Below are 18,586 nucleotides of genomic sequence, written 5' to 3' on the forward strand. Positions count from 1 at the left end.
TTTTATCACTGCATGTTGTTTGTATTAATAATGTTATTATCATTTACCACTTTTGTTTTAATTTAAATTTTAGAGTCAAATGAAGCAGAGTTTGAGACAAGGATTGGCTGGTTTACCCGCACCAAAGAATGATTTTGAAATTGTCATCCCAGAGAACAAAGACAATGCCCTAGAAGAGGGTAAAACAGACCCTAACTTTGTACCAGATGCATCAGATGTTGATGCTACTGAGCAAGCACTAAGAGCAGAACAACGTAAGAGCGCGTTCTTAAGTTCACATGCTTACTAGGAAATTAGCGATTCCTAAATGAGGAGTATAATTAAGAATGTTTTCTGGAATCCTCCTGGAACCAGATGATACTGCAAACCTTATTTTTACTTTTCATCCATTATCCATATCCGTAGACAATTTATGTTTTTGAAATTTGTTCTTTATAATATCATTATTTTTAAACATTGTTATAATGATAATTACATACCCACTAGGAAGTTAAAATATTAACAAAGTATTAAAGGTAATTTAATTTTTAAATCCTTATCAAAATTAGAAATAGAAAGAAAGTTGGCAAAATAAATGACGAACTACAGAAAAGATTAATTCAATAATTGTTGCTATGAACATCATGTTGGGTGGTCATTACAATTGTTTATCATTAACAACATATACTTACGTATATTTTTTATTTTAGGTCAAAGAGAATGGAGACGACAATCACAATCTGTGCAGCGGAACTTACCAAGACCATCAGAAATAAACGCCACTATTCTACGACCTAAAGATTACGATACTCCACTGACGCACATGCAGAGGGTACATTATTTGTGTCTATATGCATTTTGTTTGTTTATGTTATTTTGGTTTTGTCAATAGTAGACTTACTATTAAGATCTTAGACCACCAAAATTGTCCTCTCAATAGCAGTGTCTCTTTATGATGATGGCCATGTGTAATATATTAAGTCATTTTGTTTTATAAGTGTTTGTAAGGATGGGTAACCCCTTATGTGTTTGGCTACCAGTGTAAAATGTTTTCTATCATCTCCATAAGGGAGGGTGTCTAAAATGGGATTCTACTACTAGCATAGTATGTACTCCAATAAATTAATACATTTATCATCTATAATATTTATTTCCTATTTAACATATTAATTCACTCCAGTAAATAAATGAATACATTTTAAATAGATTGAGTGAAAATATAAAATAAACCATTGCTTTAAAATAGTTGTATGGACAGCCAACTAAGCCAAAATCTATTTTTTCTAATAAATGTACATTTGGCCATAGGCTGAGGAGCTGATAAAAGAGGAGATGATTGTGATGCTGCATCGTGATGCTTTGAAACAACCAACTGTCAATCAAACCACAGCAGCAACATCAAATAGGAAAAGCATCACAGGAACTAAGATGGGGCAAGCTGCCCATCAGGCTTACCTACAGGCACATCCTTACAAAGAAATTGATGAACAAGATATAGAGATGGTAATGATACTTTAGAATTAATGGAGATGTAGCTTGGTGGTTAACATGCTTGCCTTCCAATTCAAAGCTTTAGGGTTCAATCCTGACCTAGTGTCAGTGTTGTAACTCACGACTCTTTCAACTCCCCCCCCCCCCCCCTAAGCCTCAAATGAGACTTAGTTTATAAGGACTATAAATTTTAAAATAGTTTATCCATCCTGTAATTGGCTGTTGGATGTGTATGACATTTTTTTTTTAAATAACAAAATCAAGGGGCATTCTAATATTTAACTTTATAAAATGGGATTTTTTGGCTAGTTGTTAATCATTTACTTGTTAAGAAGAGCAAAAAGTTAGAAATTCCAGCATCTGGTTCTGGTCCGGATAATCAAATCGATCGTCAATGTTTCGATTTCATGACACTCCACGCGGCTAAGCACCAATCGCTATGAATGTAGCTGCATGAAAATGAAACATTGCCTTTTGATTTGCCGGCGCCGGAACCGTCTGGAACAGGTGTGAAAGACCATTTATGAATAATGTTATAGAATTGAATTTGATCACTGCCTTGGGTTACCTTGAATTTTATTCTTTAGCATCTCAGGCTGGAGCGCGGCATCCTCATATAAAGTCTCAAATAGAGTAAAAAGAATTTTTAGGATGAAAGGGTGGTATACTAGACAGATTTAAGATTTTTTTGTTTGTTTTGTTTAAAAAGTTTGTTTAAATAAATTATTTTGTTTTCAATTTTGTGAATGTGTACATATTTATGCTTTCATTTCTTTTTTTTTAACATTTATTTTTGACAGGCTAAAGAGCTTTTGAAAAAGGAGATGGAAGTAGTAAAGAATGGAATGGGACATGGTGACCTGACCTTGGACACGTACTCCCAGGTACCAAACACATTGATATCAATTGCATGTCATTCTATCATTTCTTTTGTATAGTGGTCATTATCAATTTTTCAACTTGAAAGAATGTATTACTGTACGTGTCAGACTAAAAAATAGCATAGACAACCCATAGAGGTGATATTGCATATTGGTATGGTTTTTAAACATTTTGTTACTATGGTTATAACAGCATCTTTGTTGTTTTTTTACAGGTGTGGGAAGAATGTAACAAACAGGTGTTGTTCCTACCATCCCAGAACAGATACACCAGGGCTAACTTGGCCAGTAAGAAGGAGAGAATTGAATCCTCAGAAAAGAAATTAGAGGTAGGCTATCATTATCTTTATCAGAATGTCTTCACCAGCGGCATAACGGCTATGCGTGCTCACTGGCTAAACCCCGGTGCTTTGGAGCTTATGGAGGCCCCTGAACAGTGCCCAGAGAAAAAAACAGGCTTTAAAATGGGGCTAAAAACACTTGAGGCCAACAGCGTTGGAGGGCCACTTGGGGTTCCTGGTCTCTGTGTTATGCCACTGTTCATCACCACTGTCAAAGCTAATAAGGCTGTAAGTGAACTACGTACAAAAAATCTATCTTCATAATTTTGTTTGCAGATTAACCGCAGTTTCATGACAAAGGAAGCAAAGAGGGCAGCAAAGCTAGAAAAGAAGCTGAAGGTGTTACTTGGCGGCTACCAATCGAGGGCGCTTGGTCTCATCAAACAATTTGGCGATGTCTGGGATTCTGTCGAACAAACAACGATTGAACTCAAGACATTTGAGGATCTTGAGAAAAATGAGAATACTGCTATCCCTCGTCGACTTGAGGTTACCATTATATTCTTGTTTCTTTTGTACTTTTTAAAATCCATTTAATAGGCCCAAAGAGCTTATATATTTAACTAGAGAGTGAACTGCAATTTTTCTAAGGTGGTTTCACCCTGTGAGAAGCCTCTGTGTAAAATATTGAATTAAAAAAAATTAGTTAAAAAACTCCAATTTGATTACAACCCAAAAAGTAACCACAGAATATAGCTCCTAGCTGTTGCCAGATTTAAACCTAGTAGATTATATAAAACTCTTGATTTGGTCTCTATACACTAAAACTTATATTAACTTTTCATCACTTAATCAATGGCAAATAAAATGTGTGTGTATTGCATTTGTTCTGCTTCTAATCTAAAGCTCTGTCTACACTATCAAACTAATTTTTGTGATGTGCCCAAATATGGTAGTGATATGCTTAAATATGGTAGTTGTAGTGAATTTATCTTAGTTGGTTCCGAGCTTTCTCAGGCGTATATATTTCCACGCGACGTACACAGCTGTCACTGAATGATAACTCATACAAAAAGTATATTTAACTCAACTAGAACTTTTATTCCTCGTAATTCGATTAATACATCTTTCTACCACTACCAGTCAAGCCTTAATATTTTCTTTATCATCTTTCCGTTTATCTACTCTGATCTTATTCTCTCTTCTCGTTTATCTACTCTGATCTTATTCTCTCTTCTCGTTTATCTACTCTGATCTTATTCTCTCTTCTTTTATCTACTCTGATCTTATTCTCTCTTCTTTTATCTACTCTGATCTTATTCTCTCTTCTTTTATCTACTCTGATCTTATTCTCTCTTCTTTTATCTACTCTGATCTTATTCTCTCTTCTTTTATCTACTCTGATCTTATTCTCTCTTCTTTTATCTACTCTGATCTTATTCTCTCTTCTTTTATCTACTCTGATCTTATTCTCTCTTCTTTTATCTACTCTGATCTTATTCTCTCTTCTTTTATCTACTCTGATCTTATTCTCTCTTCTTTTATCTACTCTGATCTTATTCTCTCTTCTTTTATCTACTCTGATCTTATTCTCTCTTCTTTTATCTACTCTGATCTTATTCTCTCTTCTTTTATCTACTCTGATCTTATTCTCTCTTCTCCTCTAATATCTATTACATTCTACTTTTATACTGGATATGCAAATTTTAGGCTTCAGAGGAGGATAACATTTTCCCTCCGAAAATTATACGATTTTGATTGGCTAATAATAAGGCGGACCTGGTCTAAAGCATCCCTCTCTAAACACAGAGAATCACAACATTTAATATGACAGTAGTGATATGCTTAAATATGGTAGTGATATGACATCATCATGTCTATATATGGGAACATCACATTTTGTTGTTTGATGTGTAGACAGAGCTTAACCTAACAATTATTTATTTTTGTATTTCAATTTTTAAATACATTATTAACACTATTATATATTTTTATATTTCAGTCTTTGAAAGAGGACACGCAGCGACAAACGGAACGAGAAAAAGAACTTCAGAAGAAATATGCAGACTTCACTTATGAACGCGATATATTGAGTACAAGAATGGAACGCTTTCAAAAAACATAATTGATATCCATCAAGGGATTGATACATCTGACGAAAATGGAGAAAAATAAAACAGCATCCCAAAAAAATAATTAATATTTCTGATTCATTATTATTAACTCTGATTAACTTCTAAATCCCATGTTTATGATTATTGTCACAGTTATGATAATTTTTATTTTAGAAAATGTGAAATAATATGATGTTAACCGAATGATAATTTGACTACTACTGTAATAAGAATTCATAGGAGTGTTCAATATAAAATGATGATAATAATAATAATTTATTTGGAGTTTACACTTTTACAACAGTGGCACTCGACCAAGAGGAAGGTGCATCCAAAATACACAAAAACTTCACACAGTAAACAACAAATATAAAGTCAGCATAAGTCAACACATAATTTCTAGGGATCATGTCAAAATAATTCGACTCATTGTAAATGTGATACAATTGATTAATTACACCAGCAACAATGCACCAAGATGATCACTTAATGAAAAAAACCAATATAAAATGAATTGGCAAAGTATGCCAGTAAACCCACTAACTACCATTTGTTTTTCAATATTTGTTATAAATATTTAGGCATTACTGACTCCTTTGTTCAATTTCGTTTCCTTCGCCATATCTTTTCTTTTCGTCTATCGCTTTTTGCTGTTTTCCTCAACCTCTCTGGGACAGCATCATCTTGAAGTTATATACATTAACATAAAGTTTGATTGTGCTTTAGTTTCTGTCTTAATGAAACAGCCTATGGTAGCTACCGTATGGTATTTCATCATCATTTTTGCATCATGAATTTTCAAATAAATCCTGTAAAAATATGATTTCTTTTTGCAGTGTGTCTGTTTGTCATACTAAACAGTTAATTGTTTTCACTTGCATGTTATACACTATGATATAAGAGCTCTTAATCTTTACAGTTGGGAGTCCCGTTGGAGTACGTCATGGGTGTTATTTTATCTTTTAAATTGCAAGTCAGTTTTATTTCAATTTTATTCAATTTACCTTATAAGGACTTGGAAATGACAGTTGAAATTAGCAGGGCTAAATTTAACCAGTTACATCAAACTGATTAAGCTGAATAATATGAACGTATAATTTGGTTGATTAGTTAAATTCAATGATTGTTTAAAAATATCATTATGACGTCATTAACCATTGACGTCATTCCTTCGTGAACCATCGTACCAAGTCAGGACAACAGGTTGTGGATTATGCCAAACAATGTTTTTCCACCTGTTTTGTCTTTTTCGTTAAACCCGCTTTAAACCCGAAAAATACAAACGCGCAAATACATAAAACGCTGGCAATAGGAGGTGCGCATTTTGTGGCTTATTTTGACATAGTAGGCTACAGTACAAACTTCAGTCTGTTGCAAGATTGAAAATTACATTTTATTGTACAAAAAAATATGTTTCTAGGGGGCTGTGGCAAAATATAAACCTCACTCTATCCTAAACAGACCTGATAAATATATTTAAAAAATAAGGTCAAATACGCAATGTTGTGTGCCCCCATAATTCCTATAGGAGTTGACTTTTATGCCTACTCACAGCAGACTTGAAAAATGTGAAGGAATTTGACTTATTTGCTGAACCATAACAAAAATAACAAATAACGATACCAAAAGCAAAGGGGTGCACTTAAACATTTATGTTGACCCGGCCAAGCACAACATATATTTCGACATTTCAAAGAACCGATGTATAAGGTTAGTACCATGTATAGTATTGTCACAAAAATGTTTAAAAACGTATTGTTTCCTGATCGTAGGTAGTTATATTTGTTTAATGTATTAGCGTGTCCTGTTTGACCCTTTTTTATTATTGAATTACAGGTAGCCGAACAATAGCAACAACACAGACAGTCGCGTTGTATCACACAGACTGCTGCTGAATAGTGAGAACATTGTAGCACGTACGTCGTCAAAATGGGAAACCGTAGCTCGGCTGATCTGATGAGAGACAGAAGCAGGGCTTATACGGGAACAGTAAGTGGATTTGACCCGTACGTAGTGTTGGCAATGCGACGAGGAATCAACCCACCCTTATTCAGAATTCCGTCTAGTCTGGCCGATCAAGTTGATAATTTAGGCCAATATGATTATCCTTTTGAAAACCTGGTGTTTGCCGGAGGAGGAAACAGACTGTTCGCATATACAGGGGCCTTAGAGGTAAGACAGACAGACAGACTGATCACATTTATCTAGATAGCTTAGTAGCAGCAAGTGCAATGACGTCAGAGTAGGGAAAAACATCTGACCAATACGGAAACTTTGCTTGCGATTTTGTTTACATATTTTTACATTATAATTGGTGGTGAAATAAAATAAAAAGCTAGGAAACCTAAAATACTGACAATTTATGCAATCTTTTCCCATTCACTTTACCAACTTACTTAATTCCTGTTTGTGGTAGTTTTAAACAATATCTTATACGAGTTCAGTTTTGTGTTTTAAGTAGGCTACTATAAAGTGAACATAAATTAATGTTACAATGATATGGGGCGCCATGACCTCACATAACTACTATTTGTATTTCCTCTACTGTCAAGCTGAATTGTGTCGCTATAAAATGTTTCAATAAGGAAAATATGCTTCAGAGAACAGTTTTTGATGGCCAACCCATAGTATGAAATGTCTATAATTACTATATAATATAGTTGTTATATTTCAATTGTTAGGCTTTATGAGACCGAATAATAGATTCTCTCTTGTATAGGAGCGGAGTGACTCTGTAGACCTACTAAGAATAATGTAGTTGCACTATGGCATTGTACACTCCGTCAGAGTAGGACAACCACATCTAACTTACAATGGCATTGTAATAATAATATAATTGTATGCTTTTCACTCATTTTTAGCCATGAATAATATCAAAACACAAAGCAAGATGTGTGTTAAACAATAAACTGTTCCTTTTTATTATTTCGTTTTTGAATACGTTTTATACCTACGGTATGGCAATGACACGTACTGTCACAAGTACAGCAACCCATGTAAAGCGTGCATCCCACTAGCGACGCAACGCAAGGACGTAACGCAACGCAAGTGAATTGACTAGTCACAAGCGATGGCTTATTCGCTTGTGATTGCTAACTGTCTATAACTTCGCTTGTCATTGGTTAAAACGCTTGCGTTGCGTTTACGTCCTTGCGTTACGTTCTAGTGGGAACCAAGCTTAAAGCGTGCTTCCCACTAGAGACGCAACGCAAGGACGTACGCGCAACGCAAGGACGTACGCGCAACGCAAGCGAGTTGACCAATGACAAGCCACTGTTCGAATAATCCATCGCTTGAGATTGGTCAAATCACTTACGTTGCGTTACGTCATTGTGTTGCGTCGCTATTGGGAACCAAATTCTATTAAGCCCACAACAGGAGAATTTTGTAAAATGTTTTACAACTTCCTGAACGTAGTACAGTAACATTAAAAATGTTGTGACGTTTAACAAATATATAGGTTTTGCATGAAACTGGGATTCTTAAGAACATCAAAAGGTTTGCTGGGACAAGTTTAGGCGCCCTTACAGCTTGCTTTGCTGCCCTCGGTGTGCATCCTAGAGAGGTGGTAGTAGAGGTAGAAAAAGTTCGAAGAGACATTAGAAAAATGTTAAAAGGTAATGCTTTTTTTTCGATATTTCTATCTATGAAAATGTCCTATCGGCCAAGGCTTGTCCACTGGACCGTAACGCCAGGACGCACGCATGTTAAAAGGAAATAATTTATTGGTTCCCATTGAGACGCAACTTTACCAATTACGACACGATGAATCATTATCTATCGCGTCGTGATTGGTCAAATATGTTATACGCGCATTGCGCGACGTCCTTGCGTTACGTCTTGTAGTGACGCAACGTAAGAAAATGCCCTTCCAATAACTATGTTTGTCCCCACCTACGGGAAATCAAACCCGCGATGAAGTTTGCAGCACGTCGTTTGCGTTTCGGCAATGTAGCACTTTGCGTCGCCGCGTTGCGTTACGTTGCGTCGTATTTTGTCAAATGACAGATGCTGTAATTTGCGAACTATTTACAGATTCTAGATGGGGTATCCTGAGCTTGATTCCAAACACGCTGAAACGATACGGTTGGCATCCCGCCAACGTCTATGCGAGATGGTTAGAGTTGAATCTGTCAGATTATGCAGGAAAGCCAGATATTACGTTTAGAGAGGTGAGTACAGCTCTGTCTATACTATCAAAGTTTATATGACAAACACATGTGATGTGCCCATATATGGACATGATGATAATAATAATAAATAATAACAGGATTTTTATAGCGCACATACCACTCAAGAGTGCTCAAGGCACATTTGGGCATAATTATCAGCATATTTGATTTTTGTCTGAAAACTATAAAATGTAAGCTCAAGTATTCACCATTATACGTATTAAACGCCATATGTGCCAACAATATTTATCTTTTTACTAATATCGGTCTAGAACCTAGACTACAATCGGCGGTGCGTCCGTAAACTCGCGCAAACAGCGGAAACCAGGTAAGTAAAGGCAATGCTGAAAATCGGTTACGAATTAGTCGTTATATGTTGTATTTCATTATATTGTAATAGTTTTACGAAAAGACGGGAAAAGAGTTGTGCTGTGTGACAACGAATCTAAATCAGATGTCTGTTGAATATTGTCACGTGAAAACCACACCAGATATGCCAATTATCATCGCATTGAGAATGTCAATGTCTTTACCCGGTAAGTCCAGTCATAATTATGTAGGGTTCAGGATTAGTTATTAACCCGTTAAAGTTGTTGATCTTACCCATTAAAGGTAACTGTACTGAGAACTTACACAATTCACCCGCGGATAAGCTATATAAACTCAAGTTTAAAAGCTCTCGTCTTAATATTAGGAGGGACACGTTCTCCAGGAGAGTTATTCTCTTATGGAATGCTCTGCCTGCGGATGTAGTTTCATGCGCTACGGTGAACTTGTTCAAAGCAAAACTTAACGTCGCATGGTCTAACCACCCGCTGAAGTTTTCACCCTATATAGAATATGATTTTATTGCTAGAGGGGCTTTTAAGCACTGAGTGATTCGCCTCGATCCCGTAGACGAAAGTGTACGGGAAACAAGTAAACAAGTAAGCCTTTGAAAGCTTGGTTCTCACATGAAGTGTAGTTCTCACTATGACGCAAACACAACGACGCAGATTTACTTGCGACGGATAATAAAAACTGTCACTTTGTGATTGGTCAACTTACTTGTGTTGCGCTTAAGATCTGTCTACACTATCAAACTTCATGTGACAAAATAATGTGATGTGCCCATATATGGACATGATGATGTTATATCACTACCATAATTTGAGTATATCACTACCATATTTGGGCACATCACACTTTTTTTGTCAAACTAGTTTGATAGTGTAGACAGGGCTTCACACGTCCTTGCGTTGTGTCCAAATGATAACAACGTACGCGCAGTGCAATTCATTTAACCAATCACAAGTTCTATAGATTAATCGCTGCGTCGTTTTCAACTTGGGAACTAGCTTAGTAGGATGTAACACTTAGTTTGTTGTTGTTTCCTTAGTACTTTTACAAGCTGTAAAACATCAAATGCATGGAGAAGAAGATGTTTTCGTAGATGGCGGTCTCCTGTGTAACTACCCTATTCATGTCTTTGACGGTAAAACTCTTTATAATTCGTTTAAACTTGCCCGGCCCCATACTTATAAAGTAGGATCGTGCAGGTGTGTGTGTATGTGTTATGTATGTATGTTAATATACCACAGTTCTGTATAATTTACAAATTAAAGTTACAATAAATATAACAAATAACAAACATAAAAATCATATAAATTATTTTACTGAATCAATGAGTATAATGTTCAAGAAATAACATATTTCTTGTATTTTATAGGTTGGTGGCTTTCAATGGATAAGAGTGATAACTTATTTGTTCGTTTAAACTCATTTGTTAACGCATTTAAGATGATGGAAACGAAAGAGCGATTTGGAACGCGAAACGATAAAACGCTTGGTATATCTCTGGTAAGATAATGGGTTGCAGTGTAAGAATTTATTTTATTTACTTATTCCTTTTAGTGAAACATAAAAAAGGGAGCACTGAGGGGAGACAAGAGCTGTCAAAGACAACTATCGCCAAAAGACATGTCTCTCCAATATTTATTCCTTAGGCTTTTTCCCACTAAAGGAGTAAAAGCGAACCGTACCGTACTGAACCGAACGTACTGAACCGAACGTAATTTGACCAACTACACACGCTATAAAATGGGTTATTTTGAACTGTCACTTGTCAATTGCTAACTTGCTTGCGTTGCGCTTACGTCTTTTTTTTTATGCGTCCTAGAGGTAACTTTTGGGATAATGTTTTTATTTTATAGTATACGGCATCAGAGTCGACTTTGATGCAAAGTTTGTTACACGATCGCTATAGTGGCAGCTTTGCCAAAGTTCCAAATACTAAATTAGCAAGGTACGTAAAAACGAAAACTTTTAACACATATTTTAACATTAGGAAGCTTTCGATTTGCGGCGACCTACGACTGACCTAGGTCAGGTCAGGTCACGATGAGAAAAATAGAAACTATTAAACCTGTGTTGAGGCGAGGAGCGAAGACACGTCCATCCCCCTCCCATGCGCACAATGAATCGGCGGTCGTCGCAAATCGAAAGCTCTCTATTGGTTCAACTGGGACACGCAACGCAAAGATGTACGCGCGACGACACATTTTGCTGAACGTAAAATTATTTTCTTGTTTGCATAGTCATCATCCTGTTACGTAGAATTATCCCTTACTTTCTCTAGGTCAAGGAGAGTAAATATGGCCGAAGACAATCTCGCAAGAAGACGTGTTGATGCATTCGCTCGCTTTTTTAGCCTTCTCAAAGATCAAGACATGGATGCAAGTGGATACCTAAATTTCAAAGAATTTAAACATTTTATCCAAAAGGTACCGGTACGTTTTTAAACAGCATATCCTGTATACTATTCACGTACAGAGTTGTCGTGGGGTACGCGGAATAGTTAGCAAAATGAACTGCATCAAGAGAAAGATGCACATTTATTCTACCACAAAATCAAATGAGGGTGGAATCAAAAATTGTGTCACTTCTTACACACCTGAGACATCAATTTTTCAATTTTACTCTTCCCATGGTGTTATTCAATAACATCGTAGCGCAACTTGCTGAGAGCTTTTTTTGTATGAGATTGAAATGTTTTTTTAACCTAATGTTTGTACTTTAGACTAACAGGTTGTCATTTTCAAATGATTTTGAACTTCTTTTTGGGAAGAATATCTCCATCGATGAAGCCTTTGAACATATTGATACAAATGGAAATGGCAAGGTAAGCGATTCACCTTCATGTATGTTCACATTGAAATTGAAAACTGAGTGAAAAAGAATTGATGAACAATCAAGTAAATAAAAGAGAGAGAACAGACGAAAATCTAACGGAATTACGAGTAAGCATAAAGAGACGAACAAACAAACAAACGAATGACAAATACGAACGGACGAAAACTAACAAAAGGAGACGAATAAGATAAAGAGCGAATTGACAAAATAACCTACGACAGATATACCGACAGATAAAATATAAATATATTCTATAGATCGCTGCTTATGACTTGGTTCGCTTTGCTGAAACTAGAGGAATTCACGTAAACTCAAAGCTGCTGGGTTACGAACGACAGGACATCAGTAGCCTGTCAGGATACGTACAAGCACTGTTCAATAGTGTAGTCAACCACGCCATGAAAGAGTTTGTAAAGGTAACAAAATTGGTTCTTTTACTATAGACAAAATGGATAATGCTAATTTTGTCGACAAAATATTTTGGACATAAACAATTCGATAAAGATTTTTTTATCTTTTGTGGTAGCCACCACCTTTATTCATCATTCAATCTTTAATAAATATATTACAATTGTTGTATATACTCTCATTTCATATAATATATAATACATTTCCGTTTCCTCAGTAGTTTTACTTTTTTTTCTATTAACACATGTTATTTTAAATAAATCCATCCTACTTAACATCTAATATTCAATTAACAATGTTTGTTTTTTTCTTCTGATTAGAACAATCAGTTGTATTCATTTCATAATCTATTCTTATATAATTTCTACTAGTACTGATTTCTTTTTTGTATACATATAATCTATTCTAACCCTTTCCCATTCTCTTAGCATTTTTTTTTCATTTTTTTTAGATATTTACAATCATAGTATACTATTACCGTTGCATTTGTTTCGATCAAACATATATATACTTAATTAACAATGCATATTCTCTCTTTTAACTGTAAATTACTACTTACTAGCTATTTAAACTAACAAAATATTAACATTGCTTTTTATTTTAAATAAATTCACTTTTCAACAGAGTTTCTTTTGCCTTATTGTTACATAAAATTTACTTGAAACATAGCGAATGTTGCATGAAATAGTTAGTGAGTCCAAGATATAGGATAAAAACCATAAAATATTTAACTACATAAAATGTCGTATATTATGTTCCCAATCTTAGTACAAATATTGCACATTCCTTGTGATTAGTTCATTATGAAAGACATTAATGAGATTGTTTTTATGGTTACTGTGTTTAAATTTACATATTGAGAATTTAGCAATAAAAATAATTTTATTTATATATTTACAATTCATTCTTTGTGCGTAAAATCCAAACATAACATGTTCTAACTCTATATTTATCATTATATTTCGTCTCAGTTCATCCCATAAACAGGAGACTCTGGGACACAGATATAAATAATGTTCTATATTATCTATCAGTGTGCATTACAGAAGTTACAATATTCCCATTTTTTTTCAGTAAAATGTTTGTTGGGTAACAATTATTCAGGATTTTCCATTTTGTGGAGAATACTCTAGGGTATTGGGAGACTATGCATAGATTGTTCCAAATATCATCCCAATTAAATTCATAAAATTTGAAACGATGTTGCCAGTACACTTGACTGCTTGGTGGTTTGAAATATTTATGTATAAGTTCATACCTTATTAATAGATTTGTTAGTGACTCTATTGTTACACATTGATTCTTTGTGTAAAATCCAGGGGAATTTAGTGCTTGGTCACAATTTTTGTTATAGTTACCATAAATCCACTCTTTTGGAATTGCCTTAAAAAGCATAAAGTATTCTATGGTGAAGGATTCTTTTCTTTGCACCACTTCTTTAAGTTGTGAAAAAGACTTTAATGTTGCATCTTTATTAAAAAGATCTTTGATATAAACGATCCCGTTTTCTATCCATTTTTTAAATTTGCCTATTTTCAAATGTAATGCAAGAATTGTACCAAATAATCTCGTTTGCTGGCATACCAACTTCAATTGTATTCTTGAGAGTTTTAAGTTCATACCAACATAACAAACACTTAACATAAAATTCTTTCCTTTGCATCTGTAAAGTTGTATAAAGAATACAATTCGATAAAGATAATATCTTATATGTTAAGCATATAAATAGCCATATGTGTATAGTTTATAAATTCTCCGAGTGTAGGCCTACTACTATTTTTATAATAATGGATGAAAGATGATAAAGATGAAATCCACCTGATATATTATAATTCATATACTAATTTGGTTACAGGATACAGACTACGACCGTACAATTGGTATTGATACATGTTATGTACAAGGAACTGATTTTACCATAGAAATAGCAGACAGAGATTTCTTATTTGAGGTTTGATTACGATTTAATATCAAGGAGCTTTTATTTGCAACGACTACCTATGACCTTACTATATGACCTATGACCTTAATACCTGAACCTAGAACCGCAAAAACTAGTTACAACTTTTGAATTGGTGGAGGATGCACTTTCCATTGTCCTCGCATGCGCAGCATGACGTAACTAGTTCCTAGGTCTTCGTCGCAAATCCGAGCTTCCTTTATCTAGATGAAAGACACCGTTTCTTAAATTAAATATCTTTGCCATTTAAATTTTCCAGGTATAAACTATTAAGCCTTTTATTAAGTTAAATCGTTATCTTTCATCATGTGCAAACTAATATTGTCCCCGTGACCGAACATATACAGGAGTCTGACTTTTTCTAAGATAAAAACTATGCAATGTTATGAATAAATTCTACGTTGATATCTTGTTAGCAGGAATAGTATACATTATTATTGTTTAAGGAAATACATTTAAAAATATTATATTATTACTCAACTGAGATGGTATAGGAAGTATTAGCAAAACGATTGACAATAATTAAAATCGTAACAGGGAAAGAAATAACTAAATTAGTAACGTTCATCCGTAACATATCCTAATTTGGCATAAAATACAACAATTAAAATATACTAAAATATGAAATAATGAGAACGGTTAGCAAGACAAGCATTAATAAAAAGTACGTCGACCTAGTGAAACCTTACAAATATTTCTAAATTATCTTTTACAGCAAGGTTACCGTGCAACCATCGGCTACCTTATTGAGTACATTACGATGCAGAACTTGCAGAAACGAAGAAAAAGAGTCGGCAAAAGACAAACAGAAAAAAGAAAATCGCACATAGTATTCACTGATGTAAAGGAGTACAGCAATGAGTTGGCCACATTAGAGGAATGATGGTTGGATAAGTCAGTGTGTATATTCCACTTGTGGGGTTGAGGAGTATGGGCGGCCATTAGGGTTGAGGAGTATGGGCGGCCATTAGGGTTGAGGAGGAGGGGTGTTTCAAAAGTATAGTAATAGAATGTTGGGCGGGGTGGGGGGAGGGGGCAGATTTAATGTTGTACCATGTTTGTAGGGTATACATTCATCTGTCTTATGTCTTTATACATTTAATGTTGTACCATGTTTGTAGGGTATACATTCATCTGTCTTATGTCTTTATACATTTAATGTTGTACCATGTTTGTAGGGTATACATTCATCTGTCTTATGTCTTTATACATTTAATTGTGTGGCATATTAAACATACTGCAACTCAAACGTTTACTTTCCTGAGTTTCACACAATTTTTGTATTATAGCTATTCACACTCCGACGTTTGTCCGAACATTCAGTGGCCAAAATGTTAGAATAGTTGTACAATAGAAAACGGGGTTTGGTCAAGTTTAGGGAATACCTCTATTAAGGGGATACTTTCCTATGAAACGACCGAACGATTAAACCCTATTAAGGGACCCCTTTAAATGTACACTTTGTTGAGTCCCTAAGCAGGTGTTACTGTATTTTTAAAGGTACATATATCTTTTATGTTTATCAGTAATAATATTTGTCTATATGCACTTTCCAGAAATTTACGAACAGGAGAGTTAAGACAATTACAATTGAGTGTGACGATTACTGTGTAAGAGATGCAGTAGTCGTAACCGTTACCGCGTCAGATTACGCTCTCGTCGTCACTGTTTGGTGAACTCCTTTAAAAAACTCAAAATAGCCACTTTACCGAAGTTAATTTATATTACAATAACGTTTACTTATAATAATTGGTGACTGGTATAATATAATTAAACATTAAGAAGGTTGTGATATGAAGCCAAATTAAAGTTAATCATATGTAATGAGGCATTTGATTGTATAACCATTTGAACTGTATAAATATATCAAACCAAGTGAAATAGTTTTGTCTACTTATTATTCATGCAACCAGACCAATTACAGTCAGCAGGTGTGTGTACACGTCACGACTTAATACTCATGTTAATACGTTTATTTTAACACAATTCTTTGCCGCTTGTAAACACTGTACTCATTCAAAATGGGAAATGCAACTGCAAAACAGTTAAAGAAACAGAGGAATAGGCGCAGTGTAAACTTGTCAAAAGGGTCCTAAGATGGATTAGACGATGTAGCAGCATTATGTAAACGGCGTGGAATCAGAGAACCAACAAAGTTTAGCGTTAGTGCAGACTTACAGGCTAAAGTTAGGATATTGGCACAGTACGAACAGGCCCGTAGCCAGGGGGGGTTTTTTGGGGTTCGGGCGAACCCCCCATTTTGCGCGAACCCCCCTTGAAAAACAAATGCCCCACTTCCAAAATCGTGCAATTAATTATCAATTATAGCAGATTTTTTGGTCATTTTACTTCTATTGACTATGTTTAAATCGATCGAATATACAGATTGTCCGATGTCAAAGTCACTGCTGAGCGTGAGATCGAGAGATTGTTGAGAGATGATGGTTATAAATATGACAGAAAAATGGACTGACCAATCGCGTGCTTCGGCCGGGCTTTTCGGAACGCACAAGATCACGTTCAGTTCAGTTCAATCTTTTTGGGGATTTTTATTTTTTTCCTGGAAATATTTTTCATTAAACCAAGGAATTTCACTGTGTAAACTTGAATAAAAATGGTGCTGAGTTAAATTGGTACGTGTACGTAGGCCTACCGTATATTTCGGTGTATAAGACGCACTTTTGACACGCAAATTTGACCTCTAAATATTACCCTAATTAATTTAATTACCTACTAATACTTAAAAATAGTGTACTACTCTGCAATGTAGGCCTAGCTAGTTACTCACTCCTGTCTAACCACAGTGTGGTAACAAGTTTATTGAATTTTTAGTTAAGGTAAATTGTCATCCTCGACTGTTTTAATTAATATTACAGTACGCATTAGATATTCTAGCCAGGCCTAGTAATACTCTCTGAATTCGCCGGTGTGTATTCTAGCAGCATCACAGCGCAACACATTTATGGAAGAGTCCATTAATTACGGTGGTGTCACATTTTAATTACACAATAACTATTTCCCTTGATCACGGTGGTTTATTTTTATTACATCTCTATGTCAACAATCACATAATTTTATAATCATGTAGGCAATAGTTCGTATGTTAAGCGATATCTAAAAGAGTGTGTTGTTATTGTGTTAAGTAGCTTCCCCTAATCTCATAGTGTATATGGCCAACAGTGCTGGCCACCAGGCAAGGAGCACATGGTTAGTGCTCTCCTCTCCTCATATTGCTGTAATGCATGCATGGAAATAGGAAAGATTTTCATATAGGCCTACCCAACATGATATTCCTGGTTCATTATCAGCCCAAAAAACTGAACATCATTTGGATTGATTTTATAATGGTCATACACACAATAAGAAGGTATATATTTAAATAATATGAAATTAAAGTTACTTAAATGACATAGGCTAGCCCTACCCACACAGTGCATCGTAACTGAAACAATATGGGGATTTCCCTTTTCATTGAATGTTCAGTTTAAGTAGTATAGTAGTAGTAGTTGAAGTAGAGACTGATTACGATGTAATAAAGGCAATCAAACAAAATTATATCATTTGATTCTAATAAATATGTCTCAAATATCGTTGTTTTATTATTAAAATACCATTGTTTTGATTGTAAAATGTTTAAATTACATGCATCGACTACATAAAAAATACTAATATTTTAGTCTCCGTTATGGGTGCGTCTTATACAAAGGAATATACGGTACTATTTGTTTTTTATGTTTATAGGATAAGAAATTATTTAAGGGCCTAATATAATATACTTTTTTGCAACAATAAAGCTGTATTTCATGATCAGTACTACTAACTTCCATAATACTGTACTATATAATTTCTCTGCATAACTCAGATTTTAGTAGGTAAAAAATGTCTCTGTAAGCTTATTAAAACAACCGAAATTGCTCTGAGAGCCAAAGCTTCCAGGGGCCTTCGCCCCCTGGACCCCGACCGGGAGCCCTTGGCGGCCCCCTGGCCCCCAGCCTACAGTTGCTCGCTGCGCTCGCAAAATACTTGGTGTCAAGAAAACCCCCCTCTGATGCATTCTGGCTACGGGCCTGACGAATACCCGTTCAATAATCTAGTATTCAGAGTGGCAGAGGGAACAGGTTGTTTGGAT

General features: G+C 35.0%; 2 protein-coding genes across 2 annotated transcripts in view; both read left to right on the forward strand.

Moving 5' to 3' along the window:
* LOC140055696 (cell division cycle 5-like protein) overlaps positions 1 to 4,917 on the forward strand; it is a 35,950-nt gene extending 31,033 nt beyond the window's left edge. The window contains exons 12-18 of the mRNA XM_072101066.1: positions 74 to 254; positions 690 to 811; positions 1,288 to 1,482; positions 2,271 to 2,354; positions 2,567 to 2,680; positions 2,969 to 3,181; positions 4,635 to 4,917. Coding sequence (XP_071957167.1) covers positions 74 to 254; positions 690 to 811; positions 1,288 to 1,482; positions 2,271 to 2,354; positions 2,567 to 2,680; positions 2,969 to 3,181; positions 4,635 to 4,757 — 1,032 coding nt within the window. The 3' untranslated portion in view covers positions 4,758 to 4,917. The remainder of the gene's footprint in view (positions 1 to 73; positions 255 to 689; positions 812 to 1,287; positions 1,483 to 2,270; positions 2,355 to 2,566; positions 2,681 to 2,968; positions 3,182 to 4,634) is intronic.
* A 1,444-nt stretch (positions 4,918 to 6,361) lies between these two features.
* On the forward strand, positions 6,362 to 15,474 carry LOC140055613 (uncharacterized). Its single transcript, XM_072100951.1, has 13 exons — positions 6,362 to 6,456; positions 6,583 to 6,918; positions 8,207 to 8,363; positions 8,782 to 8,918; positions 9,319 to 9,454; positions 10,297 to 10,392; positions 10,627 to 10,757; positions 11,111 to 11,202; positions 11,536 to 11,680; positions 11,977 to 12,078; positions 12,347 to 12,505; positions 14,353 to 14,448; positions 15,173 to 15,474. The coding sequence occupies exons 2-13, from the start codon at positions 6,676 to 6,678 to the stop codon at positions 15,338 to 15,340; spliced, it is 1,662 nt and encodes a 553-aa protein (XP_071957052.1). The 5' UTR covers positions 6,362 to 6,456; positions 6,583 to 6,675; the 3' UTR covers positions 15,341 to 15,474.
* The last annotated feature ends 3,112 nt before the right edge of the window (positions 15,475 to 18,586 follow it).

Source organism: Antedon mediterranea, chromosome 7, assembly GCF_964355755.1.
Source record: "Antedon mediterranea chromosome 7, ecAntMedi1.1, whole genome shotgun sequence".
Classification (NCBI taxonomy): domain Eukaryota; kingdom Metazoa; phylum Echinodermata; class Crinoidea; order Comatulida; family Antedonidae; genus Antedon; species Antedon mediterranea.

Excerpts from the sequence above, each read along its gene's own strand:
- LOC140055613 (XM_072100951.1), top strand. The coding sequence starts at position 6,676 with ATGGGAAACCGTAGCTCGGCTGATCTGATGAGAGACAGAAGCAGGGCT. Across the intron at positions 10,758-11,110 it reads AAACGCTTGGTATATCTCTG|TATACGGCATCAGAGTCGAC; the intron begins GTAAGATAATGG and ends TTTATTTTATAG. Across the intron at positions 11,681-11,976 it reads TTAAACATTTTATCCAAAAG|ACTAACAGGTTGTCATTTTC; the intron begins GTACCGGTACGT and ends TTTGTACTTTAG.